The following is a 22448-nucleotide window of genomic DNA, read 5'->3' on the forward strand; positions in this document are numbered from 1 at the left end:
TGCTTTTTTGCAGGAAGGTAATTGTCAAGAACACTGGGTTCCATAGAGCAATCCGGTGATTCTTTTAGTGATATTTTGTGTGTTATTAATCTGGTTCAGCTATAAGTAGTTGGCCAACTTCTCTTAAAAGAGCAGTGTATTAACCAAATCATCTTGAGTGGGCCTATTTCTGGGAAACCTTGCTTATGATTACTGTATCTAATGGGTTGGTGTTCAGTAAGATATAGTTTTGCAAAACCATTCTTCAAGCAATCTGTCATTGTAGAACTAGCACTCTTTGTTTCATAGAGGATACTCACATTTTATTTTGTCTTTGCTGCAGCTTGACTACTGTTTTTCTTTTTTTCCCTTTTTTTAATTTTAGTGATCATGAATAAAATATATAGTAGCAGTGATCATAGAATCATAGGACTGGAAGGGACCTCAAGAGGTCATCTAGTCCAGTCCCCTGCACTCATGGCAGGACTAAGTATTATCTAGACCATCCCTGACAGGTGTTTGTTTAATCTGCTCTTAAAAATCTCCAGTGATGGAGATTCCAGTGCTTAATCACAGGACCGTTAGGAAGTTTTTCCTAATGTCCAACCTAAACCACCCTTGCTGCAATTTAAGCCCATTGCTTCTTGTCCTATCCTCAGAGGTTAAGAAAAACAATTTTTCTCCCTCCTCCTTGTAACAACCTTTTTTACATACATGAAAACTGTTATAATGTCCCCTCTTAGTCGTCTCTTTTTTCCAGACTAAACTAACCCAATTTTTTTCAATCTTACCTCATAGATCATGTTTTCTAGGCCTTAAATCATTTTTGTTGCTCTTCTTTGGACTCTCTCAAATTTGTCCACATCTTTCCGGAAATGCGGTGCCCAGAACTGGACGCAATACTCAAGTTGAAGCCTAATCATCGCGGAGTAGAGTAAAAGAAGTACAATACTCCTGCTAATACATTCCAGAATGATGTTTGCTTTTTTTGCTGCAGTGTTACACTGTTGACTCATATTTAGCATATGGTCCACCATGACGTCCCTCTTCCCCAGATTCCTTTCTAGGCAGTCATTTCCCATTTTGTATGTGTGCAACTGATTGTTCCTTCCAAAGTGGAGTACTTTGCATTTGTCCTTATTGAACTTCATCCTATTTACTTCAGTCCATTTCTCCAGTTTGTCCAGATCATTTTGAATTTTAATCCTATCTTCCAAAGCACTTGCAACCCCTCCCAGCTTGGTATAATCCATAAACTTTATAAGTGTATTCTCATTTTCATCATCTGAGTCAGCTGCCACCAGCAGAAGGTTGATTTTCTTTTCTGGTGGTTCAGGTTCTGTAGTTTCTGCATCAGAGTTTTGCTCTTTTAAGCCTTCTGAAAGCATGCTCCACACCTCGTCCCTCTCAGATTTTGGACGGCACTTCAGATTCTTAAATCTTGCGTCGAGTGCTGTAGCTATTTTTAGAAATCTCACATTGGTGCCTTCTTTGTGTTTTGTCAAATCTGCTGTGAAAGTGTTCTTAAAACGAACGTTCTGGGTCATCATGAGAGACTGCTATAACATGAAATATATGGCAGAATGCGGGTAAAACAGGAGACATACAATTCTCCCCCAAGGAGCTCATTCACAAATTTAATTAACGCATTTTTTTTTAATGAGCATCATCAGCGTGGAAGCATGTCCTCTGGAATGGTGGCCAAAGAATGAAGGGGCATCTGAATGTTTAGCATATCTGGCACATACATACCTTGCAACGCTGACTACAAAAGTGCCATGCAAACGTCTGTTCTCACTTTTAGATGATGTAAATAAGAAGGGGGCAGCAGTATCTCCCGTAAATGTAAACAAACTTGTTTGTCTTAGCGATTGGCTGAACAATAAGTAGGACTGGGTGGTCTTGTAGATGCTGAAGTTTTACATTGTTTTGTTTTAGTCCACTTATGTAACAAAAAAAATCTACCTTTGTAAGTTGCACTTTCCCGATAAAGATATTGCACTACAGTACTTATGAGGTTACTTGAAAAATGCTATTTCTTTTATTTATCACTTTTACAGTGCAAATATGTAATAAAAAATAATATCAAGTGAGCACTGTACACTTTGTATTCTGTGTTGTAACAGAAATCAATATATTTGAAAAAGTAGAAAACATCCAAAAATATTTAATAAATTTCAATTGGTATTCTATTGTTTAACAATGCAATTAATTGTGATTAGTTTTTTTTAATTAATAGTGTGAGTTATCTGCGATTGATGGCCCTAATATATATATTTTAAATAGGTATTTTATTTATTTTTATTTATATGTGTGTGTGTGTGTGTGTGTGTGTGTGTGTTAATCACTGAGACTGGGAGACAACAGAGACTGTGCAAGGGAGGATAGCTTCTCCTCACCTCCCTTGCTGGCTTATGATGAAAATGGCTCAGTAGACTGGGACCCTTGTCTCTAGAGAGAGAAGGGTTACGTGGAGGGTCACAGTGAGCCTCTGAGGCTAGCAAAATCTGCCAGGAAACGCAGGACCCACGGAGACATGGACAAAGCTGTGTGTGTGTGTGTGTGTGTGTCTCGCGCTCTCTCTCTCTCTCTCTCTCTCTCTCTCTCTCTCTCTCTTTTATTTATATATATATATATATATATATATACATATGAGAGAGAGAGATAATAAATGCGCGTGCACGTGCACACACTGTTAATATCTGCTTTTAATGACACTAAATTTAAAATGAAAACTCAGGAACAATGAGGAGATTCTGTATTTAGACTCTTAAAGTTGATTAAGATGTTGACGTAAAATACTTAGACTTCGGTAAGGCATTTGACTTGGTAGCACATGCCAACTTGATTACAAGACTAGAAAGATATAAAATTAACATGGCACACATGAAGTGCTTTAAAAGCTGGGTCTCAATGTAATTTTAAAAGGGGAATCATCATTGAGTGGGTGTGTTTCTAGTGAAATCCTGCAGGCATCAGTTTTTGGTCCTAGCTATTTAACATTTTTATCAGTGACCTGGAAGAAAACTAAAAATCATAGCTAATTAAGTTTGCCAATGAAAAAAATATGGGGGAAGCAGTAAGTAATGAAGAGGACAGGTCGCTGACATAGAGGAATGTGGGTTGCTTAAGTTGGGCGAAAATTAACTATGCATTTTAATATGACTAAATATAAATGTATACATCTAGGAATAAAGAACACAGGCCCTACTTACAGGATGGTGGACTCTCTGTTAGGAAGAAGTGACTATCTAAAAGAATTGGGGGAAGTGGTGGAGAATCAGCTGATCATGAGCTCCCAGTGCAACACTAGCTAAAGGGGCTAATCATAGAATAGAATATCAGGGTTGGAAGGGACCTCAGGAGGTCGTCTAGTCCAACCCCCTGCTCAAAGCAGGACCAATCCCCAACTCAATCGTCCCAGCCAGGGCTTTGTCAAGCCTGACCTTAAAAACCTCTAAGGAAGGAAATTCCACCACCTCCCTAGGTAACGCATTCCAGTGTTTCACCACCCTCCTAGTGAAAAAGTTTTTCCTAATATCCAACCTAAACCTCCCCCACTGCAACTTGAGACCATTACTCCTCGTTCTGTCATCTGCTACCACTGAGAACAGTCTAGATCCATCCTCTTTGGAACCCCCTTTCAGGTAGTTGAAAGCAGCTATCAAATCCCCCCTCATTCTTCTCTTCTGCAGACTAAATAATCCCTCCGCCTTTCCTCATAAGTCATGTGCTCCAGCCCCCTAATCATTTTTTTTGCCCTCCGCTGGACTCTTTCCAATTTTTCCACATCCTTCTTGTGGTGTGGGGCCCAAAACTGGACACAGTACTCCAGATGAGGCCTCACCAAGCCAAAAGAGGGGAATGATCACGTCCCTTGATCTGCTGGCAATGCTCCTATTTATACAGCCCAAAATGCCATTAGCCTTCTTGACAACCAAGCCACACTGTTGACTCATATCTATAATGGAATCCTGGGATCCATAAAGAGGGATTTCTCAAGCAGGAGCAGAGAGGTAATTTTACATGTGTGTTTGGCACTGGTGTTGACCGCTCTAAAATACTGTGTCTAGTTCTGGTGTCCACAGATATTGTTAAATTGGAGAGGGTTCAGAGAAGAGCCACAAGAAATATTACAGGATTAGAAAACGTACCTTATGGTGGTAGACTCCAGGTGCTCAATCTATTTAACTGAACAAGAGAAAGGTAAGGGGTGACTTGATTGCAGTTTATAAGAATAATTACAATATATTCACCCTGTTCTCTGCTCTTTTCATTTTGGGGATGATAGCCGTATAGGGCTAGAAGGATCCTTGAGAGGTCATCCAGACCATCCCCACACTTAGATAGGACCAAGTATACCTAGACTATCTCTGACAGGTTTTTGTCTAACCTATTCTTGAAAATCTCCAATGACTGGGATTCCACAACCTCCCTTGAAAGCTTATTCAGGTGGTTAACTACCCTTGTAGTTAGAAAGTTTTTCCTAAACTACGTCTCCCTTGCTGCAGGTTACCTCTTGTGCTATCTTCAGTGCACATGGAGAACTATTAATCACTGTTCTCTTTATAACCAACCTTAACATGTCTGAAGACTTATCAGGTCCTCCTTCAGTCTTTTTTTCCCCCTCACTAAACATATCCAGTTTTTAAAAACTCATTAGGTCAGGATAACATCTCTTTGATAAAGCTTCATTTCACAAACACTTCTAGAGTGCCATTTGGCACTAGCTGTCTTTAATTTATCTTTAAGTGCTAATTATTGTAAAATATTCAATTAATATGAACTAAAAATAAGAAAAAGGCTTACTGACTCCAATCATCACTGGTATGGTTTTTTTTCTCTCTCCATTTTTGATACTTTAAGAAAATCCTCTGAAAGCTTGTGGAATGGGACAGTAACTTCTTATTCGCTGCAGAGAAGCTGAAATCCATTGTACAATTCTGCAAAGCCACATGATTTGGGCTGCCGTGGGGTTGCTATTGTTAAGTTGCAAGAATCAACAGCTATGAAAAGGCATGCTTACATAGTCATTTTATAAAGGTTTTATATAAGAATATGACAGGATTTTTTCCATTAACTTTCTCGGTATAGACTGTGCCCTGGTCTGAAACCTAATGTCATATGTTGATGTGTGATTCTTTGTTGCTACTTTATCAATGACTTTTGTAGGAGTGGGCAGATTAAAACACCTCATCCAGAGAAGTGACCCTGCTAAACTACCCAGGGAAAAAAATGCTGAGAGATCTTAAGGATTGAGGAGTTTTGGTAGGTTTTTTTGTTTGTTTGTTTGTTTGTTTTGAGGATTGGATGGATGATAGTATTTTTCAAGGTGAGTGGTAGATTTGCTTCTCTGAAGGAGGTGTTGGTAACTTCCATTAGCCGTGAATAGTTTGATATTTATTAGCCAAGAGGAACGTTCAGTAGACTCCTTCAGCTTCAGTGAGTGTGTTGAGGCCATATACCATCAAATAGTGGCATGGTGGCTAATGCGATCAACTCTGGTTCAGAGTTTTCTGCCTTTTAGTGGCTGGTGATTTGACCCAGTGGCTGGATTATGAAGTCCAGATTGCCAGGCGGAATAACCCTGCTGGCTGTGGTTTTGCAACTGTGATGGAGGTAGAGTAGACACTTTTTTCTTTCCTTATTATGGTGGTGTACTTCTGTCAGAAACCTTTATGCTCTTGAATGGATTTGGAGTGAGTTTTTCACAACTGATGTTCGCACCTGCTGCCTATGTGCTTCATCTGCTGAAGTTTCATGGTGATTTCCTCAGCACGTGGGGGGGAAGGGACAGTGTAGTGCCAAGGCACATAGGGAACAAATATATAATAATTAGTTCATCAATCTATCAGAGAAAGGTATAACACAATCCAATGCCTGCAAGTTGAAGCTAGACAAATTTTGATTGGAAATAAGGCATACGTTTTTAACAGTGAAAGTAATTAACCACTGGAACAACTTACCAAGGGTCTTGGTCTATTCTCCTTCATTGACAATTTTTAAATCAAACTTGGCTCTTTTTCTAAAATATATGATCTAGGAATTATTTTGGGGATGTTATTCAGGAGATCAGACTAGATGATCACAATGGTCCCTTCTGGCCTTGTAATTTATGAAAAGCCTCTAGATGTCACCTGCATCTATTTTTGTTTTGACTTTCTGATGGATATCATTACTTTGGAGTAACTACAAAAGGAAACTTTTGCTTGCAGATTATGTGAATTGCAAAAATTAGGATATAATTTTTGGATTGTTAATCCTTCCCCTCCTCTAAAATCCACATTTAGAGGTGGTGATTGTCAGCTTCTGAATATAATATTATTTTTAATGTTAAATATATTCTTACCTTCCAACCCCATATTTGTCCTTTAGTTTGGAGATTTCTCTAATTAAGAAAGATGAAGGACCCATGTGGCCAGAGCTGATAGTGGGTGACTCACGAGGAGAATTCATCATGGACTCTTCCCAGTGTTCTGCGGTAGCTGAACGTCTGATGCATCTTACCTCTGAAGAAATGGTAAGAAATTAAAATTAAAAATGACACTTGAAAATCCTCATAGAGATGCTCAAGTTGTACCTTCTTGGGGAGCCAGGCTCTCCTTTCCCTGACATTATGTAGTCAGTCAGGTCATTTAGGATTCTAACTACTAACATTTCTCTTCTGGTCAGTTATAAGTATCAAACCATAGTGGCACCAAGTATCTTTTTCATAATTTTTCATAATCTCTACATACAATATGAGGTTTAAATTATAACGTAATCCACACACAGACTGAATTCAGCTGACATACTGTTCGCTCAACAAAGCACACAAGGATGATTGAGTGTGGTGTGTTGTGTTTGTTTTCCTACTGTAGTTAGTCGTTGGGTGCGTGTGTTCTTTCAGTATGCTGTCCCAGCTCTGCGCAGATAGCTGACACAACAGACCTCGATCGAACTGCCCAATAAAACCACAAACTCATTTCAGTAGCCAAGGCACCTGGCCAGGTTTATTGTCGATGAAGCACTGTCCTAGTGTTCCGGAAACTTTACAGGACCACTAACACATGTATGCCTGTAACAATGGACCAGCTCAATGAATGGTGGGACTTTCCATCCCCCGCCTCGTCTGGATGGAGACACAACCTCTGTGACCCTTCTTTTATACACTGATACCATCAAGTTATGTATTGTCCCTCTGAGGTGGTTAATTACCACCGTTTACCTTGTACATTTTGGGTTGATTAAAACATCTCTATTCATCACCCCATCATCCGACTCTTATCTTTAACAGGGGGTCAGTGTGTCCCTGTGTTATCTTTCAGGGAGTGTGTTTACACCATAACTCTGTATCAGTTCTGGTTCTGGTACCACCCTTCTGGAATGTGTTTGCATGAGTGTCCTGTGCCTAGTACTACTTAGGAATGTGTGTGTTTTTGCAATGCCAGCCCTGTTCTTGCCAGGTTCTGTGAACTTGCAAGCAAGTATGTGTGTCAGCTGTGAATGGTGAGAGGTCCTGATCTTTTACCAGAACTGGTTTTGGGGAAGGATAGCATTATCTGGAATGGAGTATAGTAATCCTTACAAAGTCCATGAGCTTTAAGGGTGGCGCTGTGTTGTTCTTCCTGCTTGTAGAATCAAAGGCGTTAGGGAGAACGTCTTTTTTTTTTTTTTTAAGGAAGTGATGCTCAGGCAAGGACATGGACTCATATGATTTTTACGTTTTTGGTGTGTCTTCTGCACTGATCTAGCTATGTCTGAGTGGGTGAGACAATTGCCTGCCTGAATGAGTCTCAGTGTAGCTACCACGGAGATGAGATTGTTATCTTACAACACTATATTGCAGGTCTGACTGTTTACAATGATGACTATTTAATACAATTTCTGCCCTGGGTGAATATTTTCTTGAAAGGCACTTTTGCCTCACTCCCACTGAGAGCGAATGGAGCCTTTTTTGGAAAGAGCAAAGTTGTCAGTCATAGAACACTGCCCATCATCCCTGCTGAAGACTTAAGTTTCAGTTTGAAAATTAATGGCAAAAAGTTCAGTAATCATAATTTTAAAAAAAAATGTAGCCCTGGTATGAAATGTCAATGAGTTTTAACTATATGAGAAATTTGAAAGGTCTTAATTATTCTATTATGAAGATTGTTCATGACAAAAATTTGTCTGACAGAGTGGTAAATTTCTTAAAGGGCTCATTTTAAAATTTAATTGTAACTCCTAAATTGATTAATACATTTACTTGCAAATTCTCAGAAAATTCATTCAGTACTGAAAGTGCTGTAACTTTGGGGATGGTAAGGTGAATTTTTCATATATAACAAAGTAACTGAATCCCTGCTTTAAGTGCAAATCTCAACGCTCTCAATTATGGAACAGCAAGTGGCATTTTCATAATTAATTATTCCACTGTTCAAAATATAACACAAAATATATTAAAAGAACAACAAGGCTGCAAATTCAAGCACTCAAAAGGTAGAAAATGCTATGCGTATACAACCTAAATTTGACCCCCTCGTGCGAATGCATATTGATACAGACTTTTCAATTACATGATCACATACTATTTTTTTCACAGGCCCCCTGCTTCACTTAGTACACAGGATAGACAGTGTTTATTTGAATGGTCAGAAGGTGAAGCATGAAGTAGAACCGATCTATTAGGTGTAACCTTAGACTGCACACTGAGTTACCATGCCCACCTGAAGAAGGCAGCAGCTAAAATTAAGACAGGTAACAATCTTCTTAGCAAACTGGCAGGTTCGTCATGGGGGTGCTCGTGCTCCAACTTTGCAGGCATCAGCTCTTGCCACCTCGTATTCGGTGGTAGAGTACTGCATACCAGTTTGGAGTTGATTGTCACACACCAAACTGGCGGATACGCAGTTACATGTTGCCAAGCGTATCATCTCTGGCACCCTGCGTCTCCGGCACTCCACTCCCGTGGCTTCCAGTTCTGAGCAATATTGCTCCTCCTCATATCAGACGAGAGGTTGCCACTGGCAAGTTACTGGAGAAAGTACGTGCCAACTCAAGCCAGCCACTGCACAATGACCTTTTTAAACCACCAACTACACGTTTGCTCTCACGTCGCCCATTATTGTCTCATCCACCCCGCCAGGACATTAGGGCAGAAACACTTTGGCAAGAGGAATGGATAAGTGTTATAATCCCCAACCAGTCCCTTGTCGCCGACTCCACAATTTGCCCACCTGGTTTTGACCTGCCCCATCGCCAGTGGTCCCTGTTGAACAGGTTCTGGACCAGGCAAGGTCTCTGTGCAGCCAACCAGTATCGCTGGGGCCTTTGTGACAGCCCGTTGTGTAGCTGCAGCGCAACACAGGCGATGACGCACATTGTCGATGAATGCCTGCTGACTAGGTTCAGCAGTGGCTTAGAAGAACTGCATGACGCCACTGAAGATGCCATCGCTTGGCTAGACGACTATGCACATGCTAAATAAAAATAGTTACACAGCAGCTATTCAGTATTGTGTGGCCCTATGCTTTATTTAGTGCACACTATTCAAACCCTGATCTGAAGACAGAATTATTGCTTTCCTTATGGTTTATCTGTGGTGCTCATCACTATAGAATCCAAATGCTTCACAAACATTAATGACTTTATTTTCACCACTCTCCTGTGAGGTGAGGAGGGTGGTATTATCTCCAGTTGACAAAGGGAAACTCAGGCACAAAGATTAAGGTCAAAAATTTCCACTAGCTTTGTGTGTCCAAATTGAAATGCATAGGACCTGATTTTTCAGAGAATTTAGCGTTGTATAGCACTTTGTGTTCAAAGCGCAGCTCCCATTGACTTCAGTTGGAACACTAGGACTTGAGAGGCTCGAGCATGCTCAGTGAGGATGGAACCTTTGGAGATTTTAGCTGTTAAGCTCTAGCAAGTCTCTACTGAGCATGTGCACACTGATTTTTTTTTCAAAGGTTTATAACTTGGCTAAATTTTTCATAGAGAGGGGAAAAAGCTCATCCCTGACAGGTTACCTTCCTACCAAATTTTGAGTCCCTGCTATAAAGCATGGGAGAGCTAGATCTTTTCAGAGGTCACCAGAATTTTGTAACATGGGTAAAAAAGAACATATTTTTCCCCCTCGCCTCATTGTTGGAAACAGCTGGACCCTTTTTGCTGAGAAGTTCCAGAAAAATCAGTCTGAGGCAGACAACAGCATGGATAATTTCAACCTAAGTGGTTAAAGTTTGGGAAAGCTATAAACCACTAAAAACAGGGTTTTTTAGTGAGAAGTGTTGGGCAACTTTAATAGTCAGTGCAACCATCCCCACCTATAATAATCTGCAGTATATACTGCAATACTGTGGAGAATTACTGGGTTGAGAATTACGTAGGTTTTAAAATATATTATGGTCATGTAAATATAACCGGTAGAGTATATAGAAACTCCAGGCCAAATTAAACTTTGGTGTAACTTGACCTTATGAATGTTGCATCAAGGATTAGTTTGACCCATGAATACATCAAAATAATAAGTGAAATTCCAACCAGTATGATTTAAATTCTTGTTTTTAATAAATTAGAGCATCCCCTACATTTTCCTTTCTGGGGAAATTGTACATAGTTTTTTGATTGAATGTAAATGACATTTAAAAAGAAAACTGAAAAGATAAGCTTAACTCACATTTATATGAAGCTTTCTCTTTTTTTTTTACTGTCCTGAAAGTCCTATTTAAAACAAAAACAAAAAACCTGTCATTTTAACTGCTGCTTGGACTTAATTAGAAAGTGATATCTGATATAAAATCTGAGAAATATGACTCCCTGTGGATCCTAATGTATGAAGGTCTGGATTAATCTTTTTTTCCACCCCTCCAGATGGGGTTAAAGAGAAAAGAATTGGTATTTTGGTCATTAAGTCACAGTTAGTGAATTGTGATGTAATTTTTTAGTTAGGTTTTTTTTTTCCCAAAAAGTCTGTCTCTGGGATAGGTTTTTTGTGGGGGGGAGGGGGAGGGTCTTCCAGTGTTTAAGCTGTAGCTTGAATTAGCTAAGTAATTCACCTTATTTAACAAATCTCTTAAGCACGTGGTAAAATATTTTTTTTGAGCTTGGATTTTTATAGCTATAAATGCATTATATAAGGCTTGATCCTGCTCAGTGCCCTCAACTCCTATTCATGTCAGTGCTGATAACCTAGGAGGTGACGTAAAGTAACCAGAGGACATTTTATTAAAATCATTATTTAATTTTGCAGGTCAAATACTGTGGTTTGTAGGTGATATGATTCAATATTTGGGTGTGTTTACAGGTAATCTTAAATTATACACCTGTTGTTTTATTAGTGAATCAGGAGTGTTAAAATTTTATATTTACAAACAATGGATTTGGCTACTGAGATAAACAAAAATGCTAATTAATTTTAAGATTTAAAAGGCATAAACTGCCTTTTTTAAGCTAAAACCTGAAGTTTAGTATTTTATTTTAAAACTAGTTTTTGTTGAAATGATGCTGAACTACAAAGTAACAATTTATCAAAAATGCCATTGCAATTGTCAGATTTTTAAAATATTTTAAAATATTTTAGAAAATCCAATAAAATATATTTTTCTAACCTGCACAATACTTTGATTCTAATCCTTCAATCTCAAATGAAGGCTCATTGTCACTCATTTGCATCTGTTTGCTAACGAATAAATTTTGTGGTAGAATAAATTGAAGTGCTCCAGGAGAGAGTGTTTTCTAATAAAAATTTTAGAATACAGAGTTGTGTTTTATTATGAACTTTGAAAATGGACCTACAGCAATATTGTGCTTGGTAGACATTGCATGTTCTTAATCCGGTCTTTTAAATAATTGTTTTAAGATTAATGGGATGCGGACCTGATTTTAAGAAAGACTGTCAAGAATTAATGTCCTGGAGCAGATGCTTGAGAACTAGATGTAACTGTTTTTCAGACTAAAACAACAGCTAGTCTAAGGGCTTGTCTATACTATCCGCTAGATCAGCAGGAAGCATTCGATCCAGCAGGGGTCAATACGAGACGCAATAAATCGACCGCTGAGCGTTCTCCCGTCGACTCCGGTACTCCACCAGAACGAGAAGCGCAAGCGGAGTCAACGGGAGAGCGTCAGCTGTCAACTTACTGCAGTAAAGACACCGTGGTAAGTAGATCTAAATATGTTGACTTCAGCTACACTATTCATGAAGTTGTGTATCTTCGATCGACCCCGTGCAGTAATGTAGACAAGCCCTAATTCTGAACCTCACTTTGGCTGTGAGCTCTTCGTCTCCTAAGCAAAGCAGGTACCAATTATGAAGAGAGAAAAGGGAGAAAGGTGCTGTTTACTTGCAATGTACCCTTCACCAACTCATCCTAAAAGGAAGTAGCTTTAATTGAGGTATCCAAAAACTTAACATAAATCATCCAAAAACTTGAATGGAAAAGTTATAGAATATCATAGAATATCAGGGTTGGAAGGGACCTCAGGAGGTCATCTAGTCCAACTCCCTGCTCAAAGCAGGACCAATCCCCAATTAAATCATCCCAGCCAGGGCTTTGTCAAGCCTGACCTTAAAAACTTCGAAGGAAGGAGATTCTACCACCTCCCTAGGTAACGCATTCCAGTGTTTCACCACCCTCCTAGTGAAAAAGTTTTTCCTAATATCCAACCTAAACCTCCCCCACTGCAACTTGAGACCATTACTCCTCGTCCTGTCATCTTCTACCGCTGAGAATAGTCTAGAACCATCCTCTTTGGAACCACTTCTCAGGTAGTTGAAAGCAGCTATCAAATCCCCCCTCATTCTTCTCTTTTGCAGACGAAACAATCCCAGTTCATAGAATCATAGAATCATAGAATATCAGGGTTGGAAGGGACCCCAGAAGGTCATCTAGTCCAACCCCCTGCTAGAAGCAGGACCAATTCCCAGTTAAATCATCCCAGCCAGGGCTTTGTCAAGCCTGACCTTAAAAACCTCTAAGGAAGGAGATTCTACCACCTCCCTAGGTAACGCATTCCAGTGTTTCACCACCCTCTTAGTGAAAAAGTTTTTCCTAATATCCAATCTAAACCTCCCCCATTGCAACTTGAGACCATTACTCCTCGTTCTGTCATCTGCTACCATTGAGAACAGTCTAGAGCCATCCTCTTTGGAACCCCCATTCAGGTAGTTGAAAGCAGCTATCAAATCCCCCCTCATTCTTCTCTTCCGCAGACTAAACAATCCCAGCTCCCTCAGCCTCTCTTCATAAGTCATGTGCTCTAGACCCCTAATCATTTTTGTTGCCCTTCGCTGGACTCTCTCCAATTTATCCACATCCTTCTTGTAGTGTGGGGCCCAAAACTGGACACAGTACTCCAGATGAGGCCTCACCAGTGTCGAATAGAGGGGAACGATCACGTCCCTCGATCTGCTCGCTATGCCCCTACTTATACATCCCAAAATGCCATTGGCCTTCTTGGCAACAAGGGCACACTGACTCATATCCAGCTTCTTGTCCACTGTCACCCCTAGGTCCTTTTCCACAGAACTGCTGCCTAGCCATTCGGTTCCTAGTCTGTAGCGGTGCATTGGATTCTTCCGTCCTAAGTGCAGGGTCCTGCACTTATCCTTGTTCTAACAGGCATCTGTGAAATTGAAGAACTCTAAAGCAGCTCAACCAGTTAACTTGTGCTTTGGGTTGTTTCCTTCCTTAGTGAGGGTGGCTAAACATGGCAAGATTGAAATTTCTAGCATAAACTGCTTTTCTGTTGTTCAGGTTCAAAAATTCCAATCTATAGGCAAAATGCAAGAAGGAGGCAATAAATACAAAGTGCAAACAGATTCACTTTGGTCAAACTTCAAAAAACACACCCACCCACATGATCACACCTCATAATTTTGAAGACTTCTGTTAGAAAGCGAATTTGAACTAAGTTTCTTCTCCACTAAGAAACTCAACTTCCCTTAGAAGAAACCTTTCCTCATAACAATCATCTCCTTCTCCCCCACCCCCACCCCCAAAAAAGTCAGGCTGCCCTCTGTTTCCTCCATCCAGATGTTTGTAAAAATTGTCTGTACTATGACTAGCTGTGATTTTAGACTAATACCTTTGACCAAAGTTCCACTCTCCTGATTCCTAGAAATTAGAGATGGAAAATAGTGTAGCTTAACAGTAATAAATTCCCTTTCAGTGTACGACTGTTCTACAGTTGTAGATTGAGTACTTTATAAATACCTAGCTGAAAGCAAGAGAGAAATTCTAGTGCTTTGTGAAGTCCAGTTTATTAAAGTGATTTTTAAAAAAGGGCTTGGTTATCTGCTTCCCTGAGTGCATCTCCCTTAGCACATATCCACTACATACTGTGCTCTCAATTTTTGTTCACTTTCTGCCTTGAGAAATATCAGCCAAAGGCCAGGTGTTTATCCTTTTCCATTATCAGAAGGATAAGAGAGCTATAAATCTTATGTCAATTTTAAGTGATTACTAGAAGTGCTGAGAGGAGGTTTGTGTTTGGAAGATAAACAGGAGCTACTACACAGTGAGTCAGCCCATCACTTTCTGGCATTTCTGCTAGGTTTAAAACTGAAGGTAAAAAATACCTGTCTTGCTGAGATGACACTTTACTATGCAGTCAATCTAATAAGTGTGGGGAAAGCATGGCAACTGGTAAAAGGTATAGGCAATCGAAAGGGCCTAAAAATTATTCATTACACCCACAAGTGAACAAAGTCAAAATAGAAACACTCCTTTTGTGAGTATTCTTTTGTCAGTATCTTAAGCAAATGAAAAGGCTCTACAACTTCAACCCCGATGAATGCAAAATTAACATACACACATGAATCTAGGAGTACAGCTGTGCTATGGCAAGTAACATAACCATTAGCTGAAGGGATGACTTTAGTTTGAAATACCTAGTTTGGAACCATATTCATCCCTGATTTAAATCCATTGACTTAAATTTGGCCCTGGATAAACTGAAACCCTAATTCTCATTCCAGCATGGTTCCCAGCCCTTTATTCCAGAGCAGGTACCAGGTACAGTAGCTAAATTGATTACCATGAAGTTTACTTAGAGTTTGTGGAAGAGACCTTTTAAATGGAAGTTTTATTTGATATACATGGACATTAAAGATTGCATGGCACTTTTCTTAAGAGAAGGGAATTGTCAAGGTATTCTCAACAAAAAGTTCCCCTTCCAACACTGTTTCACCTTGTGTTGCATACCAGTTATCTACTGCCTTCCACCCCAGAAGTGGCTGCTTTTCTGGTAGATAAGTAAACACATGAAATTCTTTTGGATCATTGAGTATGTAAGAAGCTGCAGAACTGTAAATTGTTATATAAATCATTGCTGTTGATCTGTAAAGCTTCATTATAGTTTAGTATAATATTGTGTACCAGGTACTCCAGATTTTCAGTGCATTTCATTGTTTTCTGGTTTCAGCATCCAAACCCTGACAAAGAAAATCCTCCTTGTAACGCACAGGAATTGGAGGAATGTGATATTTTTCTTGAAGACAGCACAAGCTTATGCAGATTTGATGGTAACACCTTGAAAATCACTCATGTGGTAAGTGAAATATGAAATCCAGTTATACTTACCCAAGTAGCTCCCGTTCAAGATTTTTAAGTAAAGAAGTATGATTTCTGTTTTCTGTGGTGAGAAGTCTAAAAAACCATGCCAGACACTCAGCTGGTATAAATTGGTGTAGCTTCATTGAAATCTTGTAAATACTTTCTATAATGAAAAACCTCAGTAGTAGTTAGCTGCATATTTGCACAAATATATATGCTGTAGCAGTACACTTTTGCAAAAATTGAAAATCTCTCCCCATCACAGGTTTTAATTGATGATCCTTATACAAGCATGCTATTTTGGAATTCTAAGTTTTTCCAAGTATATTCCTGTCGGTGCTCCACCATAGGATGTGTGCATGCCTGTGCAATTGCAACCAGAGAGTGCAGTGTAGTGACCATAGGCCTGCGGAGAGCAGTGCCTCATTCTCTGAATGAGAGGTTATGGGGAGGCATGAGCCTGCCATCGCACTGTTCTTTCTCAACTGCCTGTGGCTTGAGACAGAGTGTTCTATTGTATGCAGCTTCCTGCCTTCACTTTGTGAATTCTCTACCTTATTATTTATTTTAATAGTTTTTTCTGCATTCATTTGATACCTATTTATTTTATTTAACACTGGTGTGTTAGTAGAAGAGGGGAGGGGGGCTCCTTCCCCTCCACTTGTTGGATCTTTCAGCTCTAGCTCTGGAGAAGTCCCTATCCCCCCGAACACTGGTCTCTACATCATAGGCCACCTTGGTCCTGGTTGCTGCTTCATTTGCAGCTCTGGACATTAAAACTCTAAAGAAGAGGAAACCTATCTCTTCAAACAAGGAAATGAAGAAAAGAGGTAGATTGCCCCATAAGACCCATTCTCAGGAGACCTCTCGTCCCCCTAAGGGTATTGTAGGAGCTCTGAGTGTGGTACTGAAGCCTTGGTACAGAGGCAAAACCTCATTTGGACATAGCTATCACCAGAGCAACTACTGGGGCAGCACCGTCTGACATCTTGCAGCACTGCAAGAGACACAGGTCTATCATCAGTGTCATGGTACCAGCATCTAAGCATACCTCTGAAAGAGGAGATGAGACTACAATTACCGCGATACCTCAACAACCTACATCTCGCCAATCGGAACCATCCCAAACTTCATGTAAGGCTATCAGAGCCCTCCACCTCCTTCCCAATTCCTTTTTTCAGAGAATCTCATTATCTCTCATGAACCCAGAGTCACCAATATGGAGAAGATCTACTCGTGTCATGTCCCCAGTACCTCTGAGAAAGTAGCAAGTTGAGACTTGCTTAAGTCTCCAGTCTTTGGTACCAGTTAGGACATTGGAAGCCACCCTGATCCTTAGCTCTGGGAAAGATGTGTTGTACTCAGAGATTTCGGTATTGGGATCCATCCTGATACTATATTACCCTACCACCATAAGTCCCTTTCATGATGAGGATCTTAGGAAACCTACCAAACATCATAGGCCCAGAGAGAGATTATCATTGGGACCCTTCCCTTATCCCCCACTGTAGTGGGGTTGCTAGGACACATGGGGCCACTATGGCGACCAACTCCATTGGCTGCCTAAGAGAAAGCACTGGCACTCACTGGTATCATACCGTCCACCAACACCTACAAACCGTTCTCCAGTACTGTGCACTTCAGTACTGTGCACTTCTCCAGTATGGGGCGATATTCAGGAGGAGCAAGTGTCTCTGGCTTAGGCGCTCTCATCTCCATCTGTAAAGTTCTCTTCATCTCAAGACAAGGCAGTAATACCACCACCACTCTCCTAAGCTGATGATTTTAAGACCTTCCAGAATGGCATGGAAAGGCTAGTGAACACTCTTCAAATTCCAGTAAAGGAAGTCCAAGAGTCAAAACATTCTTAGTCAACATCTGTCCCCAGGGAAAGGTCCCATTTATGTGCTTGCAATGAAAAGGCACTATATTAGATCCCAACCCACTCAAATATCAAGGTCATTCTGGTACCATCCACACACTTTCACTAAGCTTCAGGAGCCCTTTAGGAGAAAGTCCAGTCCATAGAAATGGGGGCCTCCCACCCCTACTTCTACTCAATCAGCCACTCCCTCTAAAAGGCACTTTCGACACTTCAGTCGAGGGCATCAGGCAATCCGATCAGCTGTTGTGAAACTACCCCTCCTTTGGAGATAATCTATCATGCTACTTACTTGCCTAGGAGTACCTTCTGTTACCTGGGGTTCTTTCAACCCAAAGCTCTTGGTAACTTTTACTCTGTGCGAGGTGGTGTCAGGCAATAAATCAGGGGAGACACGGCTGTCCGACCGATAGATGGCTGGCACAAACAGGACAACACGAGTGCTTTCACTTAAAGCTAAACTTTACTTAGTCTCAAGCACTTATACACACGTCCGCAACAGGTTAGTAAAACACCCCCAACCCTTGATAATTACCAGAGCTGAGTGTGGCTCTCGCATGGCACAGCAGCAGCCCGTCTGCTAGTGGGGAACAGAAGATGCATCCAGAGGGAGAGTCCAGTCCTGAAGAGTCCCACTACCTCAAACTTTTCCCCCTTATTTATACATTAGTAATAGAATGACATGTCCCTTAAAGAAAACTTGTTAAGTAAGCAGTTTCAGTGGTCAAGCGAGAGGTTCCTTCTGATTATCGATTAACCAGGTGTGGGTTTTTCCAGAGTTTGCAGCCTTGAGGCCCCAATAGACATTCCTGGGGCACATCCTGCTCTTGTAAAATGTATCAGCAACTTCAACACAATTCTTATCAGGAAGGACGCAGAGTCAAGCTGCCCTCTCTGGCACCCAAAAACCCCCCTCCCCTCCTTCCTTGGTTAAGCTAAGCCTGCTGACTTGGCTGCTTTTAGCAATAAGCCATAGTGGTTTCAGGCACTTTCCTGGTTTGCTAAAGTCTCCCTGTACACTTACCTCAGATAAATGGATACTGGAGCTCATCAAATTGGGTTACTCTATGTACTTTCATTTCATTCCTCCTCCTCACACCCCTCCCTGACTCTTTTCAGGGACACTCTCTGTTACAAGGAGCTACTAAAAAAAGTTGCTTCTCTCCTCCTGTTAGGAGCAATAGAATCAGTCCCACCAGAGTTCCTCAAAAGAGGGTTCTATTCCAGTTCCTTCCTTGTTCCCAAGAAAGGTGGAGGGTGGACACCAATCCTTGACCTCAAGAATTTGAACTGTGTCCTAGCACAACACTTCAGAATGATGATACTAGCTAACATAATTCCATCATTCGATCCAGGAGATTGATTTGTTGCCCTCCACCTACAGGAAAACTACTTTCATGTAGTCATCCACCTCTCCCATAAGCATTTCCTATGCTTCGTAATAGGGATTGATCACTATCAACATCAAATTCTCCCCTTTGGACTCTTCATGATCCCAAGGGTGTTCACAAAGGTACTCTCAGTGGTAGCGGCTCAGTCAGGAATATCTGTGTTCCCATATTTGGATGACTGGCTTCTCAGTGGTCAGTCTCCTCAAGAGGTCCAGTTGGCAACTCTGACCCACTGTGCCTGGGGCAGCCCTCACTGGAAATGCCAAGGTCAGGGCAGGCTGCAAAAGGGAGAGCAGATGCTCCCAAGACTGGTGGGTAACACTGAAGTTAATCTCCTAAACCAGTCATAAACTGTGCTTCTGATCCCCCCCACACTGGTTATCAAGAAACAAATATATGTATCATAGAGCCCCATTTATTGTATTCCAGTCTCTGGCTCCTAGTCAGCACCTAGGTCCAGTACAGTGAGAAGTTATTTTAAACTCTGCTCACATATACAAAATGTTCTTCTGACCCCAAAGGGTCAGCCCCATTACCACGTCAGTATGGGTTTGGATCTTACCCAAAATACCACACTGCCAGCCAATCCTTTAGTGTCTCAAACTAAAGATTTATTATAAAGAAAAAAAAAAAACAAGAAGAGATATGTTAAATGGTAAAGCAGTCACATACATACAAAGACTTCAAAGTCCATATATCAAGTTCCTAGCAGTATTGGTGAGTTTGCTGAAAGTCCCTCTGGAATACATCCATAGCTTGGATGGATCATTCAGTCCTTTGTTCAGAGTTTCAATTTGTAGTAAAGTTCCTCCAGAGGTGAGAAGCAGGACTGAAGACAAAATGGAGAAGATGCAGCTGCCTTTTATGTTCTTTTGCCATGCGGCTTGTGCTTTGTTTGTTTCAAACAAAAAGCTGCCCAGCACATGGCTTGGAGGCCTTAGAGTTCTGTCCATATGTATGCCCCTGCATGCCTTGCTGAGTCATAAGGTGTATCTGCCTTCTCTCAATGGGTCACTTGTATAGCTGATGGTCCTTAATGGGCCATCAAGCAGACTAGGCAGAGCTGACACCTAAACTGTCTGGGGGTGACAGCCAGAAGCATAGCACAAGTGTGAACTACAGACATACATATCTATAACTCATAATACAAAGGTGATACAAATACATAAATGAGATTATCATATCTGGCAAGTTATAACATTTTTGCAAATATCTTACATGGCAAATCTGGCACAACTCATTGCAGTTTTATAATATTCATAATATCCTCAAGTGTCCCCCAGAATCCACAGGGTCACAGAAACATCCAGAGCATTAACACTATTCCAATCTCTGGATCTCTGTGCCAACCATAAAAATCCATACTACCTTCAGTACAGAGAATAGGAGCTTTATAAAGAGCTGCTCTAGGCACCACAACAGCAAGAGCCTACCTGTTCAAGGTGAGATTCTCCACTCCATCCAACCTAATTTCAGCATTACAGTTCATCCCACAAACAGTGAGGGCTTTACTACGGATCTTGGGCACATATCAGCTTTCATGTATGTGACTCCCCACATGCGGATGCACCTCAGATGCTACGAATATGGCTAAGAGCAGCGTACACCCCAAACAGACACAAACATGTCACAGTGCCTTGGAATGTAATGGACTCTCTTACATGGTGGAAGAACCCATGGAAGATCTATATTGGAACCCCATTCTTGCATTCAGCACCTTTGAAGATCCTCACAACAGATGCATCTCTGTTAGGATGGGGAGCTCACCTACAGAGAGATACAGCACAGGGCAAATGGTCGACACAGAAATCGATACTTCATTTAAGATTCTAGAATTTAGAGCAGTACGTATATGCTGACCAACACTTTTTTGTATGAGGTCACTCAAAGTGCTGCCCTGTTGTCCAGCATTAATGTATTAAATTAACTGCAGGGGTAAAGGAAGATCCCAGTCCTTACCCCAGTTCCACAGGTTTCGTGACTCTGAGCATATCTCCCATCAGATAAAAATGTCAGCAGTCTATCTACCAGGTGTCCAGAATACAATTGCAGACTCCCAGTGCAGATGCTTTGGATAAGATCACAAATGGAAGTTCTGGGTTTGCAGCAGGCCAGCGGGTCTGGCTCAAATCAGGCAGGGCACTGAAGTCCCAAGCTGCCAGGGCAAGAAAGCAGGGGCAGAAGTAGTCTTGGCACATCAGTTGGCAGCCCCAAGAGGGTTTCTGTGATCCAACCCATCACAGCATGTAACAGCCATTCAGCAACACTTGCTGCCCCACCCTCTTTGCCCTATAATAGAGAGGTAGTTTGAACAGTGTTTCCAAGATGATGTGGTCTGACTGATTGACAGGTTTTAGGGTCAGGAAGGGATTTTTCCCTCATGGCAAGACCAGCAAAATATCCATGCCTTCCTCGCAGCAAATATGTTAAGGGCAGTTAAAAAGAGGATGGTGATCAATTGTTCTCCATGTTCACTGAATGTAGGACAAGTAGTAATGGTCCTAATCTGCAGAAAGGGAGATTTAGATTAGATGTTAGGGAAAACTTTCTAATTGTCGGAGAAGGTAAGCCCTGGAATAGGTTAGCAAGGGAGGTTATGTAATTCCTGTCATTGGAGATTTTTAAGAACAGGTTAGACAAACAACTATCAGGGATAGTGTAGGTTTACTTAGTCCTGCCTTAGCACATGGGTCTGGCATAGATGACCGCTCAAGCTCCCTTCCAGCCCTGCGTTTCTATGAATCTGCATAAGAGATCCAAAAGTTGGCTTGTTGACCTTGCTCGTCTGGAGGTAGGAGGAGAGTCTTTAGTTCTTCACAGACTGAGGGATCTTTTGAGTGTACCGTCATTTTGTCTTGTGAGGAGTGCAAGAGAATTCAGAGGCTGGCTGAATCCTAGCGGGTAAGCTGAAGGGGGCCGACCCTGAATGCTAGATATTTGGTATGGAAGCCCTGTAACATCACATTGTACACAAGTAAATGCCTGGAATTTTTTTGGACAAATGGAGAGTTGGTGTCTCCCTGATTAAAGTTAAAAATATAAGAAGTTGTGGCTTCCTGCTTTAAAATCTGTCTTTTTTGTTTCATTCTCATGTGTGTCATGGTCAGTTGTGGATGAGCATCTGTGATCCTTTTCAGAAAAGTTAAATGTCTGATCACTTCAGCAACTTATATTTTGTTTACTGAAATTTGGACAGGACACTCATATAGTGATGATGTTTAAGTTTCTAATCCTATTATTTTTGAAAAATTGTCCTTGGGAATTGAGGGAAAGTTTTGTAGGTTATTAAGTTAGCCAGAAGAGAAGGTCTGACATTTGGTTTACACAGTTTTTATGTTAGGAAACTCATCAAGACAATAAAATGGACCAAAAATACTTGTAGAATTGGCTCATTATCAGCTTCAGATATCTATTGAGACAAGTAACCTGGTAAAAGGAATTCCTGTCTGGGTGAAATGGACATCCTCAGATCCACCTTGCTGTAGGCCTCTGGATTCCACTAGAAGATCCAGAAAAAGCATGAGGACCTGCATGATCATTGCGTGGTGGGGCTATGAGGTTTCATTTTCAAAAAGCCCTCTGAATTTGTCGTCCAGATAGCCTCTTCCCAGGAGGGGATGCTGTAGGCAATCCAAAAGACCTTTTGGTAAAGAAGGCCATAGTCATTTCACCAGATGA

At 41.0% G+C, this 22448-nt stretch overlaps 1 protein-coding gene across 1 annotated transcript in view; it reads left to right on the top strand.

Moving 5' to 3' along the window:
* The window catches only part of NUDCD1 (NudC domain containing 1), a 142347-nt gene that overhangs the window by 95931 nt on the left and 23968 nt on the right, over positions 1-22448 (top strand). Inside the window, exons 7-8 of the mRNA XM_074943934.1 lie at positions 6355-6499; positions 15367-15492. Coding sequence (XP_074800035.1) covers positions 6355-6499; positions 15367-15492 — 271 coding nt within the window. The remainder of the gene's footprint in view (positions 1-6354; positions 6500-15366; positions 15493-22448) is intronic.

Source organism: Natator depressus, chromosome 2 (assembly GCF_965152275.1).
Source record: "Natator depressus isolate rNatDep1 chromosome 2, rNatDep2.hap1, whole genome shotgun sequence".
NCBI lineage: Eukaryota > Metazoa > Chordata > Testudines > Cheloniidae > Natator > Natator depressus.